The sequence below is a fragment of the Python bivittatus genome, unplaced genomic scaffold (genome assembly GCF_059951505.1).
Source record: "Python bivittatus isolate LINGU-HERP-01145 unplaced genomic scaffold, Pbiv_v1 ctg000080_np1212, whole genome shotgun sequence".
Lineage (NCBI taxonomy): Eukaryota > Metazoa > Chordata > Lepidosauria > Squamata > Pythonidae > Python > Python bivittatus.
Window position 1 is genome coordinate 14,565,402 of NW_028277035.1, and position 19,134 is coordinate 14,584,535.

Genomic DNA, 19,134 nt, shown 5'->3' on the forward strand with positions numbered 1-19,134 from the left:
TCCTAGTGAGATGGGCGGTGACCAGATTTGAAATATAAATAAATAAATTAAAAAACCCAACCTATGCCTTCTTGATAATTCATTAGCTTTGTACCTCTGGTAGGGTCTTCCAATAGATCCATTATGGCCGAATCTGCCCCTTTGGTATAGACTATGATTTCTTTGGTGAGGGGATGCCTCACTACCACCGACATCCTTTTCCTGCTGGAATCAAAACCCAGTGTGAACAAGAGGTCAAAGGTCAGGACAGTCCCTTCTGGCAGCTTCACAGCCACTTGTTCAGCAGTCCTGGAGACTAATGTAAACTGGTAGGCATGGGCTGCATGGACTAGAGCTGCTTCATCTGGGCTTTCAGCTTCATAACAAAATTCTTCCTGCAAAGGCCTGCGGTCTCTGCCTGCAAAGCTCCTCTCATTTAGAGAGGGATCTGAAACCCCACAGAGGTCATTCTCACTGAAGTACTCCCTTCTAAGACTCTCGTCATCTGTTAAGCTAGAACAGCTTTGGGTAGGACATTCATCTTTCATTTTTGATTCAGCAGGGACACTGCCGCTCTCTGTGTTAACACTCTCCCCTAAGTCTGAACTTGATTGAACGGATGTCTGGCTGAGGCTTGCCAACTTCAGCCACTGGAACAGCTGGTGAATTTTCTCCAAGGAAAGTCCTGACTGCTTCATCAGTGATGGAGTCGTAACCTTAAGAGAAAATGGGAATTGGGATTAATGAAAGCAAACATTGTGCAGCATAGCTAATATGAAATTGGACCATTTTACATTAACAGAGGAAACGTGTAAAAGAAGTATGTGCCAAGTAATGCCTTTACTTAAACTGAGGAGCTCATTAATTGGACATCTAGATTAGGGGAATTTTTGTTAGCTCGGTTATATAGATAAAAATCAAAGCTCCGCATGAACTGTATAGGAACTGAGATCTTTATAAAGCCAGTAAAGAATTCTGCTTAGGTATGTGTGTGTGTGAGTGTATAAATAATTTTTATTAAGAATTTTGATTACAACAGTAAAATCTAATACAAACTAAAGGAAAGAGAGGAGAATAGAGAGAAGGAGTAAAAGTGCAAGGAAAAAGAAAGAAAAAGAGAGAGAGAAGAAAAGGAAAAGAATATAATAAAGAGAAAAGAAATATATAAAGAAGTGACTTCCAACCTTCATCACAAGTATAAACAAGTTAGTAACTCTTCGCCCTCTCTAAGGTTACAAACATTTACCTCTTCATCCCATATTCCATCTCTTATCTATAAACAAATCCATAAAACATCATCTTTTCAGTCCTGGTGTCAGCAGAAAATCCATAAAGGGTAACCAGAAGTAACAATGTATAATTTTAACCTTGATCAAGTAAACTGACTTTATATTCCTTCCTTTTACTTCTAAAAGTCTTAATCTTCCTTTTCATTCAAATGTTGCTGTAGAATTTGATTTCTCTTCATTTCTTCTTTGTCCTTTGTACAAGACTTTGATAAGCCTCTTTTGTAAATCCATAGGAAAAAAATTGTACAGGTCACTCTCTTGGTTTGTCATTTGTATTTCCCTTTTAAATTTTAAAACCTCAGCCAATTTCTTTTGCAGATCCAGTGAAACATCCTTTTCTAAATCATTTTCTTGGCCTATCAGTTGTAAATCCATTTTTGATACCATCTTTATCTTGTCAGATAAAATTTATTCTTCATCTGACATTTCTTCAATAATATATTTTGGACATAATCAATCCACAGAAGCAGACATCACTATTGACATTGTTGATATTGTGGCTACTATTCTTTGATTCCTCTCTTCAAAAGACTCCTTCAGTATTTTTACTGTTATAATGTTTTGCACCATCTTCTGCTTAGTAACAAAATTAGAGCTCTCAAGTAAATAATTTTCAGTCAAAAGAACTTCCAACTTTTGACTGGTTAGTCAATTAATTACCCAATTAAATTGATATAATTAAAAGTGTTTTCCCTGATGATCCTATCTGGGAAGGTAGCTTGTAACATGTGTCTCCAGTACCCCTTTTATGGTTGGGATAGAGTGGATGGGACTGAAATTTCTGGATATCTTTTGTGTGTTTTAAGTTTTGAAGGTAGTTTAAGGGGAAAAGTGAGTGCCGTAACCCTCAGAAAAATCCCCAGCTTCCAAATAATTATGCCTCTTTTTTATGGTCTGTGGTGGTTAAATGACTAAAAGAGTTCCTTAATCATCTGCATGGTTTACAATACTAATTTTGCCTCTTAATCCATTCCCCTCACATGTGTGCACACACAAAGGGAATTAAAAAGTCTTGGTCTTGCCTGCTATGATGATGTAACAACATTACTGGCTGTGCCTTTTGTGGACCTTAGCTTGGGCAAGAAATAACGCTGTGGTTCCAGGCTGAAAAATGAAGCCTACTCGTGTTCTACATGAAGGTGATGGCTTTTCTTATTGTGTAGGAAGACAGAATTTAAAAAGAAAATGAAGCTCCCATTCACTGTAAAGGGCAGAATTAATTATAGATAGAGATGTATGAGTCAAGCCATTTTTAGTCCATGTCAGCTTGACATTATTCATTGGTGGATTCCATCCAGCTTCTATGTAGGGTTATGGAGAAGATTATTTTAACAAAACTCTGCAAGAAAATGTGTATATATTTTTTCATAAAATATGATGAAGTGGACCAAACAAAATTCTCAGGCTTCTCCTATCCCTGGGTAGCATCTTGCTCATACTGTAGAGTCAAAGAGCTGTTTATTCCTTTTATTGGGTTGCACTGAGCTGAAAGTTTAGCATGTGTAGTGGAGGGAGAAAGCTGAGCTCTATATTTCTTTGTTCAACCAAGAGGACTTTTCAGATTGCATGAAATAATAGTTCTGCAAAAGAAGTGACTTGTAGGATGGGATGCATATAAACATTGCAATAAGAAGGTGTGGAAATTTTTAGAAAAATTTAAAGAAGAATTTGAGGAGTTTCAGATGAAACTACACAAAATCTTCAACAGATGCAACAGGAAACTGAAAGGGATGATACTGAACTAGGTGCTAGAGGTACTGACTTTTCTAAATTTTTGGCTTGATTATGGATTACAAATGTTTAACATGGAATATAAATGGAACAAATGCTCCTCAAGAGAGAAAAAAATATTTCATTATTTAAAAAAATTAAAATATAATTTGCCTACAAGAGACACATATTGAAAAAAAGGACATAAAATATTTGATTTATAAAAATTTGAGTGAATAATTTATTTCAGCAGAAATAAAAAAAAAAGAAATTCAGTTATTTTGTATATAAATCCCCAACTAAAACCAGAACTTGTACTGACTGATGAGCATGGCAGATTTGTTGGGGTAGAAGTTAATTTGTATGGGACTAAAACTCTGATATTAGGAATTTATACCTTAAATGAGGATAAAGTACTGTTCTTTAAAGGAGAGACTGATAGGTTTCTCTTATGAGAATTGGTATTTGATAGAATGGAGTGATCTCCCCACAACCGCTTAGAACTTCTGAGAAAAATATTAAAATCACTCAAAGCAAGTTACCAAAAGTTTCCTTTGATTTTATGGACAATTTAGGGCTTGTGGACATATAGAGACAGAAAAATGGCAATTCAAGTCTTTTATTCTACTTTTGTAAAAGACATAGAACCTTTTCAAGAATATATACAATATGGATTTCAAAGAATTTGGCTACTAAGGTTTCTAAAGTAGAGATATTACCAATAACTTTTTCAGATCATAATCCTGTGAGTTTGGTTTATAAAAGGAAATCCAGTTCTTTTAGATGGAGACTAAATGAAATGTTGTTACAGAAAGAGGCAACAGTGGAGGATTGTAAAAAGAAATTAAAAGAATTTTTTGAAAATAATTTAGTTAAAGGTACTGATTTGAGAATGGCTCGGGAGGCAAGTAAAGCTTTTATCAGAGGTTATTTCATACAACATAATAGTGAACTCCAAAAGAAGAGGCAAGAGAAAACAAGTTATTTTGGATGAGATAAAGAGAAAAGAATAAGAATTAAAGAAATTTCCAGAGAAGATAAGTATTTCTCAACAAATTAAGCTTTTACAATTACAGTTATCTGTGTTAACAGTAACAGAAATGGAAATAAAAATGAACTACATAAAGCAAAAAAACCTTGAGTTTGCAAACAAACCAGGAAAATGGTTGGCATATAAATTACGAAAAGAAAAAGAAAAGAAAAGAAAATGATATTGAAACTACAAGAGGGAGACACTGTATTAACGGATAGTGTGGCCATGCAAAAGCATTTCATCAATATTATTCTAACTTGTATAAAGCAAGTGACATCTCTCTGGAGAATATAGATGAATACCTAAAGAAACAAAATTTACTGAGGATTACAGAGGAACCAGAAACAGATGATGAATGGACCTGTAACAATAAGGGAAGTTTTGGAAGCTATAAAAAAGATTAAACCAGGAAAGTTGCCTGGGCCAGATGGATTATCAGGTTTGTATTATAAATGTTTCGAGGATGAACTTTTACAGCCTTTACAAAATACGATGAACTCTATTTTACAGGGAAAAAAGATGCCAGAGAAGTGGAAAGAGGCCAGTATAGTACTAATACCTAAAGAGGGATAACATTTGACTTTAACTAGAAACTATAGGCCGATATCATTATTAAATAATGACCACAATTCTGGCTGATAGACTGAAAATAATTTTGCAAGAATTTATTCATGAGGATCAATGTGAGCTTTTACCTAAAAGACAGTTAAAGGACAATGTTAGAAATGTGTTGGACATTTTGGAATATTTGGAGCAACATAATGAAAAACAAGCCGCATTGATTTTCTTAGGTGCAGAGAAGGCCTTTGTCAGTTTGAACTGGGCTTTCCTATTCAAAGTTTTGGAAGACATGAGCTTTGGAGAGCATTTTATAAAATGGGTAAGATCGATTTATAGTTCACAGAAAGCACACATAATTGTTAATGGAGATTTAACAAAGCCTTGTGAGATAGAAAAAAGAGCAAGACAGGGATACCCACTGTCTCCTTTCTTGTTTATTTTGGTTCTCGAAATACTGAATAGAGATATAAGACAAGATGAGAGAATTGTGGAAGTAAATATCAAAAAAGAAACTTATAAGCCAAGGGCTCTTGCAGATGGTCTGGTGTTGGGTTTTGAAGACCCTTTAAAGAGAATTGAAACATTAATGGGAAAACTAAAAGAATTTGGTACATGAGTAGGTTTTAAGATCAACAAACAGAAGACAAAGCTGTTAACAAAAAATATGAAAACAAAAGATCAAACAGAATTGATGGATAAAATGGGTTTTAAGATTGAGAAGTAAAATATCTGGGTATCACTATAATAAATGTGAATTGTATATTATTTCAAAATAACTATGTTAAGACATGGAGTGAAGTTAAAAAAGATATGTTAAGATGGGAGAAAGTACAATGTCGTTGCTGGACAGAATTTCTGTGATAGAAATGAATGTTCTGCCTAGAATGATATTTTTGTTCCAGACATATCTGTCTTGACAACTGATGCACCATTTAAACAGTGGCAAAAGGATATATATAAATGTGTGTGGCAGGGAAAAAGACATGAATTAAATATAAGGTGTTACAAGATGCTTTTGGGACTGATGGACAAACAGAAAAAAGTCATGGAACTTTGTTTTTGTATATGATAACTGCAGCGGGATTATTGTACACACAAAAATGGAAAGATTTGGCAATGCCTACAATGATGAAAATGCCGGAACTCGCTGAGATGGCCCAACTGACTTCTTTGATTAGAGAAAAGATGGTATCTATGTTTATTGCTGACTGGGAACCTCTTATGGACTTTTTGCAGAAAACAGAAAAAAATGAACTCATGATTTATGGCTTTGATGATTAGACAGGATAGATTATAGAAAGAAGAGAAATATGTTGAAAAGTAAATTTATAATTGTACTTAATTGCTGTAAAGAAGATCCACTTCTTTATATCTTTTTTCTTTCTTTTCTATTTTTTTTTCCCTTGCACTTTTAGCTTTCTCTTTGATTTCTTTTTCTTTTTTCTTTCTTACTTTTTATTAGTTTGTATTAGTTTTTATCTTCTTTTAAAAAACTTTTAATAAAATTATACCAAAAAGGTGCAGTAAGACAGCATTTTGAACATGGGAATTAATAAATTAATATTTTCTGTTATAACCAAGAAATGCAATATATCCTAAATTTATTATTCAGTTCCGCTCAATATAATTCTTGTTTCCCTTTAAGAACAGAGCAACACGTTTTTACAGAAGAAAAGACCCTCATTAACATTACCTGTTCTTTCTCAGAGTAAGTTTGCTAGAGACTTCTAATTGGCATGTTATAGCTGATAAGCACAGGTAGCATAAATATATTATTTAAAATAAATGTATTTCTCTGGCTTTATTCTTCTTAATTAAGAAGAGAAACAAAATACTGAGGCTTTTTTTGAAGGACCTGTTAAAGAATGTGTGAGTTCATTTTTAAACATGAGAATATAAACCATAAAAAAGTAATAAAAGAAATTGATGCTTTTTTAAAAGATGAATTTAATTAGTTTCACTTTTTTCTTCCTAAAAGTGGATGTTTTTCATTTGTGCAAATGGATGTTCTTTGGATTTGGTCCAGGTTATTTGATATTCTTATTTTCAAAGTTTTAGGGAAAAAAATAAGTAGAATTAGATCATTCATTTTAAAATATGTCTCTTTTGTTGTAGATTCCAACAATATATTCTGTTGAATGTTAGTCCTCTCTCTTTTCAGACATTGATTTTTTTTATGTGAATAAAATAGTATAAAATATTTACATGGTTTTATTTTGTAGTGCCCTTGATAAAGGAATTGCTTGAAACATGTTTTTATACAGTGAAATATTTTTCTGTACATTTTTTACTCTTTCCCCTTTCAGTGGGATATAAATCAAACACATTCACACACAAAGACAGAGAATTGTGGGCATTAACTAGGATTACTGAAGGCCAAAGGTAAGGAAACACTCTTACTTGACATAAAGTAAGATTTCCTTCTTCCCTGCTGGAGAGTGGTCACCATAAACTTTCAACTATTACGTCCAATAAATTAATAAAACATTCCTCCTCTGCTAGCAAGGCAGTCAAAGTGAAAGATTACCCTTTGCCTTGGTTCAGTTGCTGTGGAGACCACCACAGTGTTACAGAGGGTCAGAGCAAGAAAGAAGTCTGTGATGAAGCAGGTGGTCTCTCCAGCTGTAAAGGATGTCAAAGATTCTGGCTGGCATGATAGGTTCTTCATTTTCATCAACAGCCTGTTATCAGGGGTCACATCCTTCTCCTGAAATGCATATTATTCAATTAAAAAAAATCCTCTGCAGGCTTAGGATTCTGTGAAAAAGAACACCTGCTGGGTGTTGTAGAGTTTTCAAGAATGTTGTGTTTGTACGAAATGATAGTAATATAGGCACTAAGGCAACAGTTGCTGAATACAGCCATACACATATCCCCTTTCCCCAATATCACAGTTCATGTGCCAGTTTCAACAGGGGTCAACAGCACACAGGTGGCATGTGGCCCTCCACTGTCATCTTTGTGGCCCTCTAATTTCCCTAAGATTGTGCTCCTGAAATTCAGTGGTGAACTGCCTGAACTGTGATCCTTTAATTTCCATTTGGTTTTCAGGGCACCTGAAAGGAAATAGATGTGCAAAGCCTCAGTCAGAATTAGCCTACTATCAATAACCCCCAAGTTTCCTAAAATGTGAAAACCCTACCCTCAAAGTCCTGCCCCAGCTTCCTTTCAGATCATGCCATGCCTCCTTAAGTCTCCAGTTGCCCAAGAAACAGTTTTTCCAAAGTATGAACCACTGTTAAAAAATATTACCTGCACCTGCATTATAGTTTAACATCTTTCACCTTGCTTTTGGAGGGACTGGATATCATGTGCTGGATGCCAGAGGCATTTTACTAAATATTGCTGGCTCCAAGCTGGGAAGAGATGGGGGCTCCATCAAGATAGATCTATGGGCTGCCTTCAAGTGCAAGGGTTAACTCTTAGCAGTGACTGCTGCTGGTGCTTGCTCTCACTGCTCCGTATTTTTTCTAAGCCTCTTCTGATCACTGAAAAAGCACATTTGCACTAGCAAAACAATCATTTGCCCAAACTGATGCCAGCTGATGTATATGGCTCTTTTCATTTGTACTTGCCTCTCTGGATCAGGATTATTTGTCTCATTTAAAAAAAAAACATTCACATATTATTTTGCACATGTCATGTAGCTATCTGCCAGATGTCTTGTCAATGGTTTTAAGAGACAGGTATTTGAAGGAGATATTGTACTAACCTTTAACTCCTGCACCTTCTCAGCATGCTAAATTATTTCTTATTCTTTCTACCTGCTTATATTCCTGGTGGTGGGGAAAATCAACAAATTGTACTCCCATGTCTCTGGGGCATATGCCTGGATATGCTTTTATATATAAGGAGGGATATTTAAATGGAGCCCAATATATATGCCCCTGATACAGATTTTCAAAACAGAAACTGGTGATTGCTGTTATACCTCTAAGAATTTTAGGTTAGTTTTGTCTTGTTGGTAAAGCCAAAGCTTAATTTGTGTTACTGCTTACTAGGACTCAGTGTAGGAATGTGAAAAACATATCCTGCACCTTGCATATTGCTAGTCTCAAAAGGGGTACTTCATATATGTATACATAACCATAGGATCTCAGAGCAAATTTTGCCTGGTGACTTCAGCACCTCAATATTTTCCTCTATTTCTTACAGTTACAGCTTAGGTTATTTGTTTTCCTTCCCCAAACCAGCTGTAGGAGCAAGGTTTTATAATTTAAAGAAGTGAAAGGTCATACTCACAAGGGTGCTGCTAAATGCCACCTGAGATGGAGCATTTCCCCAAAGACCCAGATATTTCTTTCTTGCATGTCCCTGAAAATGGGGCCGAGCACTTTGACATCTTTGCAAAGGCCTAGTGTTGTTTCTCTGTGTTACTGTAGTTGTTTCTCCCACTTTGGAAGGGAGGCTCAAATGTTTTTTCCAGTCTTCATTCTCTGAATCGATTTCCTTGTAAGAATCCAGCCGCTTGGCTATAAGAGAGAAAGAGAGCCAAGACAGTGTAGTGGTTAAAGTGCTGGACTTGAGCAAGGGAGACCCAGCTTCAAGTCCCCACTCTCCACGGGGCTCACTAGGTGACTTTGGGCCAGTTACTCTCTTCAATCCAATCTACTCCTCATGAGTCTTATCGTGGGATACAATTAGAGGAGACCACTGTGTATGCCACTTCAAGCTCCCGAGAAAGATGAGATACAAATACAACAAAACAAATGAATCAAACATAGATGTGTGCTTGCTTCTTCACTAATAGAAAACAAAGAAATAGAAATGTCCCTCCAAAATCTTTCTGCAGCTTTATATAGATGTTAAACTAAAGGAGTAAGGACTACTGCTGACATAATGGCTGTGTTCATACAATATGCTTAATCTGGTTACTGGATTAACCAACTGTCTGATTTCATCCATCCTTTAAATCATGCATAAACCAAAGGGTTGGGTTTGCACAAAAACAAAACAAAACAAAACAAAAAACAAAACAAAACCCAAAACTAACCAAGGTTAATACTAACCAAACTTAGCACATTATACAAATGCAGCTACTAGATTTTTATCTGACCTGGTTAAATGTGTTCTGCAAATTTAGTCAGTATGGGAACAAATCCCAAAAAAAGAGTTAGAGAAAAGGCCACATGGAAGAAGGAAAACTTGTGGGGTGTCATAAAGAACCTCAGACTTGAACTTCTGGAGGATTCTGTGGCCATGGCCCTTTGGCAGCTGGACCAAGTACACAGTAAGGAGCAACTTTACAAGAGAAGCTTCTCTGCATCATCATCCCTGGATTAAACTAAGCCAGCACAGAATTCAGGGCAGCACCTGAATCATTGGGAATTCTGCGGGATATAAATTTAAATAATAACAATAACAAAAGTCTACATTTGCTTAGCCCATGAATACTGCTCAGGCTGGGAGAGAACCATAGCTCATAGCCCTACAATGGCAAGCTATAATTTAGGAAAGGGGATGAAAAAATGTGAACCATGGTAAATATTTATATATTTATATAATTTATATAGCTGCCCATCTAACACAAGTGACTCTGTGCGGCTTACAAGATTTAAACAAACAACCCCACCAAACAAGTCCCAGTACCCAAGGAAACCAATGACTCCACTCACCACCACCAACAATAGAGGTCATGCGCTCCCTGACTCAAATGCTGTGGGGAACAGCCAGGTCTTCAATGCCTTGTGAAAGGCTAATAGGGTTGGGGCCATCCAAACCTCTCCCTCTGTGTGTGTGTGTGTGTGTGTGTGTGTGTGTGCTGTTCCATAGAGCAGGTGCTGCCACTGGGAAGGCATGACTCTGTTGTCCCACAAGATGACATTATTTAATAGAAGGGGCCAGAGTGTGCCCTTTCTATTAGATCTGGTGGGGCAGGCAGAAATAATAGGAGAGAGGCAGTCTGGCAAGTCACCTGTGGGACAAGAATTAAGCACTAAGGGGGAGTGGGGTATTTGAGGGCACTTCCACACAGCTACTAGCCTTGCCTTTCCCATGTTTTGCTGCAGTTTTGCACTGCTTTGTGAGTGTCCTCATTGCTGCTCCTTGGGGGGAGGGTGAAGTTGAGGTAGTCAATGGGGGAACAGAAAGTTTTCTCTTGCACTGAGCAAAAAAGTAATTGGGGCAGCCGTTGTGGAAAAGATGCACCTCCAATGGCTTGTGCAGAACAGGAGGGTAGTAGTGAAGCAAAAATTGGGAAATCCCCAGAGCTGAGATGAGGTTGGGGGAAAGCACCCTATCCCACATTTCCAAAATAAATGCTGGAAAGATATCTTATGTTTGTTCGAAGCTGAAGCCGAGCTGATCTTGGTTCAGCTTCTCCCACATAAACTTCTTGACATCAGGGGGCCAGCATCTATCTCAAAATGATGTCATCCTTCTATGTGGAAGGGACTTGAGTTACAAAGTGTTTATGTTGTGAGAAGCCCCTCTACAGATAAATGCACATATGGCATAGTCCTGTCCCCTTTATTTGCACACAATATATCCTGTAGTCTATCTCCTTCCCAACCCCCAAAAGCTGCAGGACATCTTTTTTTCATATCTGAGGGATCTTCTTTCTCCTCCATCAGCTTTCACATTCAGTCTAATTTAGCACTCAAGGACATGCATACACATCTTACCATTTTCCTGATGTGAAAATTCTTTCCCATTAATTGTACATCGTCGAAATACCATCTTGTTCTCTGTCAGTGTTCCTGTTTTGTCAGAGAAGATATACTGAACTTGTCCCAGGTCTTCAGTAATATTGAGTGCTCGGCACTGTATGGGCAAATCTTGCTCTTCATTATACAAGTCAATATCATTATGAATTAAGAAGACTTGACCCAACTTGACCAGTTCAATCGATATATAGAGGGAGATGGGGATTAAGACCTGAAAGAAGACATTTCTCAGCACGTTAGAAATTTTTTGGCTGGATAATTTTCTGTTTCTTTTTTTGACATTAACAATGACTGCTATAACAAATCTTCACAAAGTTTTTCATAACAGCTCCCATGTCTTACTCTGAAGACTTTTCAACCTGAGGCTTCAGAGCTGGAGCAACTCTATAGACTACCCACCCATTCCAGTGCCTCTTTCTCAGATGGCCATCCTGGAGCTCTACAGAGGTCAGGAAGATGATGGCATTTATTTTCCATGGCTTGTGAACTTTACTGTAATGTTTAAATCAGATGTAGCACATGGACTTTATCTTCTGCTTGATACTGTTCTAAATTTAACTTTCAAATTTAATGGTACATTTTAAGTATATTACTGTTTTACTGTTGCTGCTTTTAACTTTTCTGTAAGACCCCTCAAGGACCTTTTTTTTAAAGAGTGGCCTTCAAATATAATAAAAAATCTATAATGACACTATATAGTTATAGTAAGCAATATGTAATAACAGACTACAAGTGGAAGTATAAAAGCAGAAAGCTGTTATAACATATGTAAATATGGATTTATATTGGATTAGGTCTAGTGTTTTTACTCTTAAATTGGAACACTTTCTAAACAAATTTCTGCTCAGGATTGCCCAAGGAATAGGCAAGGAGATTATTCTCTCCCTCTTTCTTTGCAATCACTGGCACTTTTCATCACTATTCTGGAAGCTCCCACAATCCTTTAGAACATTTACAAGAATGAATATTGTGGTTGATTTGTGAGTCATATTCTAAACTAGTGGCATTTTTTTCAGGCTCATGCTGAGGTTTGAAAAAAAACAATGTTTAATGAATATCAAAGAGATGCTGGTCTTGTGTGAGGTCCAAAGCACTTCTTACCAATCGCTTTCAAACCATGAACAGCATCAATAATTATGATTCTTGACTAAGTAAAAATAGGCATTTGAAACCCCCTGGTTTGTTTGGAACTCTGTGTCTGCCTTCCAGACCAAATTTCTTTCTTGAACTGTGTTTGCATTACAGGCAAATCCTGTTGGCACTCATACAAACCTGAATATTTTGTCCTGCAAACAAATTTGCAGCTTGGGACAAGGAGTAAAATTCAGACAGGTAAAATGGTAATGATTTGTGTTACAGCACTGCAGCCTCAGTCTGATCCCTACTTTCCCCTTCTGTGAGCTGCTTTGACCTTTAAAACCCGAGCCAGGATCTGTTTTCATTCTCAGTTTATATAGTAACTGCCTGCTGCATGACAGTAAGCAGGAAGGACATTGTCCATAAATAATAAGAATCATTGTATATGTATACATGTGTATAATTTGATTTGATGCTGCCTGACTCCAAACAACTCTTAAAAATGAAAGGTTGGCCATCTTTCTTTTTATTCTGTGTTGTTTATCCCCTCACATGTCAGGAGTACAATATGGAAATTGCTAAAAATGAGTGCTGCCATTTCCCATCCAGTTTCCAGTAAAAAAATAAAGAAATAGGCTTCTGGTTGGGACTTACATACATACATACAACAACAGAAAACTGAAACAGAATCCCCAGAAATGTGAGCCCGGCTACCAGAAAGAATAAAAAAGTGTGGTCCAAGGCTGCCAAAATATTCTTCATTCCTCATCTAAAGTCATATTTTAAAGGTTGCCAATAAAAAAATGAGATGCTGTTTGAAGCATTAATATTAATACTGAGACATTTCTCTCAACCCTAGCTGAAGGAAGAATAACATAGCCTTTTTACAGCTCTTTCATATATTAAAAGTGCATTCCAGGAGTAGCTAAGTGCTTTTTGCGCAACGAAACACGATGGATCAATAATTTCCTTCCTGCCCTGCAACAGGATGGCTAAGCTGAGGCTGTGAGGCTGAAAGGGAGATGCTTGTCCAAGGAGGCCTCTTGAGTTCAAGGCTGAGATAGGATGTGACTTGTGGCTCACACCTAGCTCATCATTAAGCTGCTTGACTGTTCTGTTTCTACACAGCACAGTTCGAACTTATCTGTGTTTCCTTGGAAGAAAGTCCCTGTAATGTAACTGAGGTGTAATCCTGGGTCAACACACAACTGTAAACTTCCTTTTCTCATTCATACAACAATTTTCCCACCTGTAAAAGGATGATCATTGTCAGGAATGTGTAGAAACCTGCAAGAGCTGGGGCAAGGTAGTTGCCATTTGCATCTGGGATGATAAATAAGGGATGTGTGAAAAAACTCCCATTCCAAAGGCCCTGACCTGCATACAAATACAAAATACTTTAAGACAATGAACTCAGAAGAGCATATGCAGGGAATTGTGAAGGGGGAGGAAAGCATATTGAAATAAAATATAACAAGCTTGTATTCAGCTGCGTCCCTACTCTGGTGGAGCAGCATCTGGTAGCTGCAATGGATTTCCCTCTTTCCCTCCTTCCTGCCCCTTCTCATTAACCCCCCTCTACAAAGTCATTCTTACTCCTTCTGGAGTAATTTGGGAACCTAAAGTGATGGATAAGAGAGGAAAGAAATATCCTTTTGCATGAACAGAAGTTCACTGGTATAAGGTGGTATGTAACCCACAAGTAATTGGTTCATTACTCTGGAATGATTTAACACGGAAAGTTTTTTTCATGCATTGTTTTGTTGCTCTTCCTTTAGCACTCATCTTGGGCTATTTGCCCTGAGACTGTAACCTAACAGCTAATTCCACTTCAAGCACTCCGATGTGGCACTGACTTATAAGCTATTATCTAATGAACAGTTAAAAAAACAAACCATGCTGTTCATGAGTTTATTATCAATAGATATCAGCAACCAACTTCTTCATCAGGACGAGATACCATTTAAATAAAATACAATCAGCATGTATTAAAGTGCAACATTAAAGCCTCTGGCAAACAACACTGTCAATAAAGCAGAAAAAAAAAATCATTTTCTAATCATTTCCTTATAATGAAAAGTATGTCAAAAACAAATACTTGCAGGGCACTTCTAGGAAGTCTGAGGAAGTAGATCAGGATATTTTTGATGGGATGAAATTCCCCAATTTTAAGGCTTACAAAGTTTAAGACAAAACTTATTTACAACCTGTTTTTCCATCTTAGGTGTAATGAACTATTTTCTTTCTCCTTGAGAGAGGAAGACATATTGCATCCCCACCCCACAAAACATAACCAGCTGCAATCCCAGGTTAAACCAAGACAATAACTTGACCTGAAGCCCCATTTTGTTAAAAAAAAAGAAAGAAAAAGAGAACTGAACTGCTGCTAAGTTAGGATTCTTCATTTCTAGATCATTCAGCAATTTTGGTCTGGCTAATTCAACAGATTATGGGCATGCCATGCCACATTCCTCAAAGGCTCTCACTATACAAAATAAATTAAAGGCGAAATCTTCCAGTGGAGTGTTTGGCAACTCGCTTGCAGATTGACACTTAGAAATTGGGATACAATTATAGGAACATTTGCTTCTTCTGCCAAATATTTATTTGTGGAGTCTTGGTGGACTTGTTTTCATTAGAATTTGACATCCTTGCAAATCCTGGTCACATTAGGACACAATCACTGCAATTGCTAAGAGAGCAATCCTTTCTTTTGCTACTTATTGAAAGTGATTGGTACTATCTAGGGAGTCCACAACAATGAATTATTAATTTTAACAGTGAAATTTGTCTCCACATCCAAATTTCTATCTATACTGAATGGCCTTTACTGCTGTTGTTTTCAAAGTGTTTCTCATAAGCTTATTGTGGGCTTCACCATGAAAAAATGAGTAAAGGCCGGCAAAATTTGTTGCAATTTGCAATCTTTCCTTGCAATTTGCAGCCAGAGCACAATAGAAGGAATAATAGAAAAAACAGAAAGGATAATAGGAAGGCTAAAAAGGCCTGGTCAGTGCTGCATACAATGTGAACACACATACAAACCAAGCATATGCCACAGAATCAAGTTTAAGCACAGCATTCCCGTATGGACATATAGCAGGCTTTCAGTTGGACAAGCCAATCTGAAATGTTTGGAAGCTGATTTGCTATGACCCCAAGAAAAATTATGCTTTTCAAAAGCATCAGAGCAATTTAGATTATCCCATTATTCCAAAGGATCAAATTCAACTAGATTAGATAAATTCCCTTCATTTTTGGGGATCAGATAGTGGTTGGGTTTATATGCCATTGTGAAATCATTGTGCGTTTAGCATAGTATATTGAATAAGCCAAAGACTGACCACATGTATCCTATTAAGCCTTAAATGATGGTTTACAAACCACAATAGATGGGATCACATACCATGCTAAACCAAAACTAAAGAGACCACATTAAGACTTAACATCATATGTGAATCCAGACCTAGATAATCTTTAGGTGAAATCTCTATGACTCTAATCCAAAGAGCGATAGGAAAAATATATCTTTCATCAATAGCAAATACTCTTTTTTCAACAATAAATACTTCATGATTAATAAAATCTCTCCCCTAAATTAAAAAAAAAAATCCATGAACTAAAGAAGGGTTTTTCAAACTTTTCCAGGCTAGGGGAACTGCTCTAGTGATAGAAACTTGGCTGAATTTGAATAAACCTTTTTTTTCTCTTAGTCTCGCACAGGACCCCATCATGTTCTCATGGAATCCTAGGGTTCCAAAGAACACAGTTTGAACATCTGAGCCAAGTATGCCTTGGATTCTTTCCCCCCCTTCCCTATACAAGCTGCTCCTTCTCTCTTCTCTCTTCTTATGGCAAAACATTTTTTTATTGAGGAGTTTTCTAAAAGTCTGTAGCGCATGGAGGTTTTCAATTAGAGTGTATGTGTGTGTGTGTGTGTGTGTGTGTGTGTTGGGGGGGTGTTCAGAAAATGTATTTACATGAATCTAAATAAATGTGTAAATCTTAGATATACAGATGTACTTAATGCTCACATGCATCTTTCTCCCCCCCCCCTTTTACATAGGGACCCCTGTAGTATAAAAAGTTCTGCAGGTTGTTCTGATCTACAATGTGGATCATATTCAGATTAAACTTAAATGAAGCAAACTTTGGGACTGCCTCAAGAAATTTTGTTGCCTGAAGCAAAAGTCAAGATAGTGGACTTCCTCTTTTCCATGCATACAAGTTAGTTGGACTGGCAGTACAATCTTCATTCATCTTTAATGATAAAGATGTAACTGTAATGGAAATTAGGAATAACCTTGAGGAACAGGAGAAGGAGCCACAACCAAGGCAATGGTCAGATAAAAGAAATCTTAGTCTGTGGCCAAAATGTAATTTGAGTAAGCATCTCAGATGTGACCCTCCCTAGTTCTCATGAAGTTAAACGGAGGGAGGGGGGAAGCGCATTCAGATTTTCAAGATTCTGTTACTGTAACCTTATAATAAAGTAGTTAGCATTCATAACTCTGATGCCCTAGTCTGATCTACCTTGAGGTGTACCTGAGGGCAGCATGCTAGTGTAATGGAGCTCATTTTGCAGGACACTGGCAGATATTGATTGCCACTGCTCAGGTTCTTTCCACCTGTGCTACTTGAGAGCCTTTCTTCAGTGGCAGCACTGATCTTCTCACCTGTAGAAAAGTCCATTCAAGTGCACCATGATACAAAATCTTTTGTATCATGTCTACTTTTGCAAATAGTAGACATAGTTTTCACCACTGTTCCATACCTAATGCTCCAATGAGACACATAACGAAGAGCAGTCCCACACAGAAGAATATGTCCATGTTCATCTGTTGTTCTATCCTGCTGCGTTTATAACGAGGACCTCTGTTATTCAACATAGCTTTGGTTTCCTGGCCTTCCAGTTGCACACATGCATAAAGAGAAGAAAATTATCTTATGAATATAAAGAACTCAGGGATTACAGACAACCAAGCTTTAGATACCTCTAGACGTACAAACCCACAGTGGCTTTTCAATATTCATTTTCATGGTATTTTTGGGAATACATGTTTAAAGGATAGACATGCGAGAGAACATGATTTCCAATGATGTTGAGTGCCTTGCAATTTCAAAAATTTTGAAAATGATTGTATCTCATAGAGAGATCTATTAAGATCTTCTTTTAAGGAAGCTCTAAGAAGCAAAGTAAAAGCTCTAAAAACAGAATTCCTGCTCAGATTAAGACACAAATCCTGGAGAAAGGATAGAGGGTCTGCAGGTCTACTACAAAGGACATGCTTTGTAGTCAAAAGATTCTTGATTCAACCTATGGGCATGTAATTCTTGGGCACACCAAGGAAGAAACCTTAAGAAAAGTTAGGGATAGATAGATACAGAGAAGTGGTCGAAAGGATGATAGAAGAATGTTTTATATTTATTTATATTTCAAATTTAGACACTGCCCATCTCACGAGGAAGTGACTCTGGGCGGTTTACAATAAAAACAACAAATAAATATTAGTTAAAATACAATAAAAACAGTATAAAAATACAATAAAACAGTAATAAAATGTTCATGTTGTGCTGTGCATAGCTGAAGGCCGAAATAAAAATTACCGATGGCACAAAGAATAACAGGTTCATGGAAAAGATTACAGGTGGGTTGTACAGAAAGATCACCAAATCCACAGGAGTATACTCATCTCTTGATCCTTATAATTATATTTTCAGGATGGATTCAAGCGTTTCCTACTTAAAATAATGGGGCTGAGATTGGTGCAAACACTTCCTCAGCCCCCTATAGATGTAATTTGAACTGCATCCTTGGTGACAGACTACCAGTGGTAGATTGACACTGCAGGAAGCCAAGAAGGTGGCACCAATACATCCTGATTTCTGAAAACAGCACGGGTAGCTATCTTGGATTTACTGGAAGTAAATAATGGTAAGACTGGGAAAGTTTCTTATCTGCAGCTGAGAGGAACAGCTGCCTGTCAGTGCAGATAATTAGATGAAGCAGTGGTTTGATAGGGCTGATATGTTCTTATTGCTGTTCATCAACCTGGATTTTAAAAAGCTGGAAGGATTTATAAAAATGTCTTGAAAATAAGTACATGAAGAGTTTGGATTTTTACTTCAGGAAAAGAAAGGAGAAGGATCAGGATGGGACTTTATAAAATTATCAACAATGTGGAGAGAATGAGTAGAGAACTATTTTAAACTGGGCTTTTAAAAAGTTTACATTGCACATTATTTAATAATTAAATATTTAAAGGAGGTTAGATATTTACTTCTTTGGGGTCTCTTAATAAAACAGGTGGCTAAAATGAATGCATTATTTCCTTCTGCTGAATGTTATTTATTATTTTAACACATATATGCATTTATAAATGCCTTCTAAATCTCCTGACTAAATAATGTCTCTCTCAAATACAAGAAGCAAATGCCATCTAATAATTGCCACCAAGATTTGGTGATCGTCACCCTTACATAATTTTAAAAAAGACTGGACAGAGCTTAGCATCACATTCAGGTGCCTAGTTCCATCATGGAATCTCACACAAGGAGACAGGAGACAAGAAATAAAAACAATGCTTTTAAAAATGTCTCTCATTTCACAGGTCTACAATCTTTGGTGGTCTCCCTCCCAAGATCTTTCCCAAGCAGTACTGACATTTTTAAGTTCCATATGATTACTCTTCTTGCTGAAATGTGAGCTTATGCAAGAATGTAAAAAAGCCTGTGAGATTTTGGCACTTTTTTTTAATATATATATTTTATTTTAAAAAAAGTTTTGAGATTCTGCAGTTGCCATCTGGGAATGCTGCAA

The 19,134-nt window shown here is 36.8% G+C and overlaps 1 protein-coding gene across 1 annotated transcript in view; it reads right to left on the reverse strand.

Moving 5' to 3' along the window:
* Window positions 1-19,134, reverse strand: part of ATP10B (ATPase phospholipid transporting 10B (putative)) — a 145,123-nt gene that overhangs the window by 26,330 nt on the left and 99,659 nt on the right. Inside the window, exons 7-12 of the mRNA XM_088133605.1 lie at window positions 17,089-17,220; window positions 13,564-13,691; window positions 11,196-11,448; window positions 8,815-9,044; window positions 7,100-7,279; window positions 95-695 (exon numbers count right to left, since the gene is read on the reverse strand). Of these exons, the coding sequence (XP_087989731.1) occupies window positions 95-695; window positions 7,100-7,279; window positions 8,815-9,044; window positions 11,196-11,448; window positions 13,564-13,691; window positions 17,089-17,220 (1,524 nt within the window). The remainder of the gene's footprint in view (window positions 1-94; window positions 696-7,099; window positions 7,280-8,814; window positions 9,045-11,195; window positions 11,449-13,563; window positions 13,692-17,088; window positions 17,221-19,134) is intronic.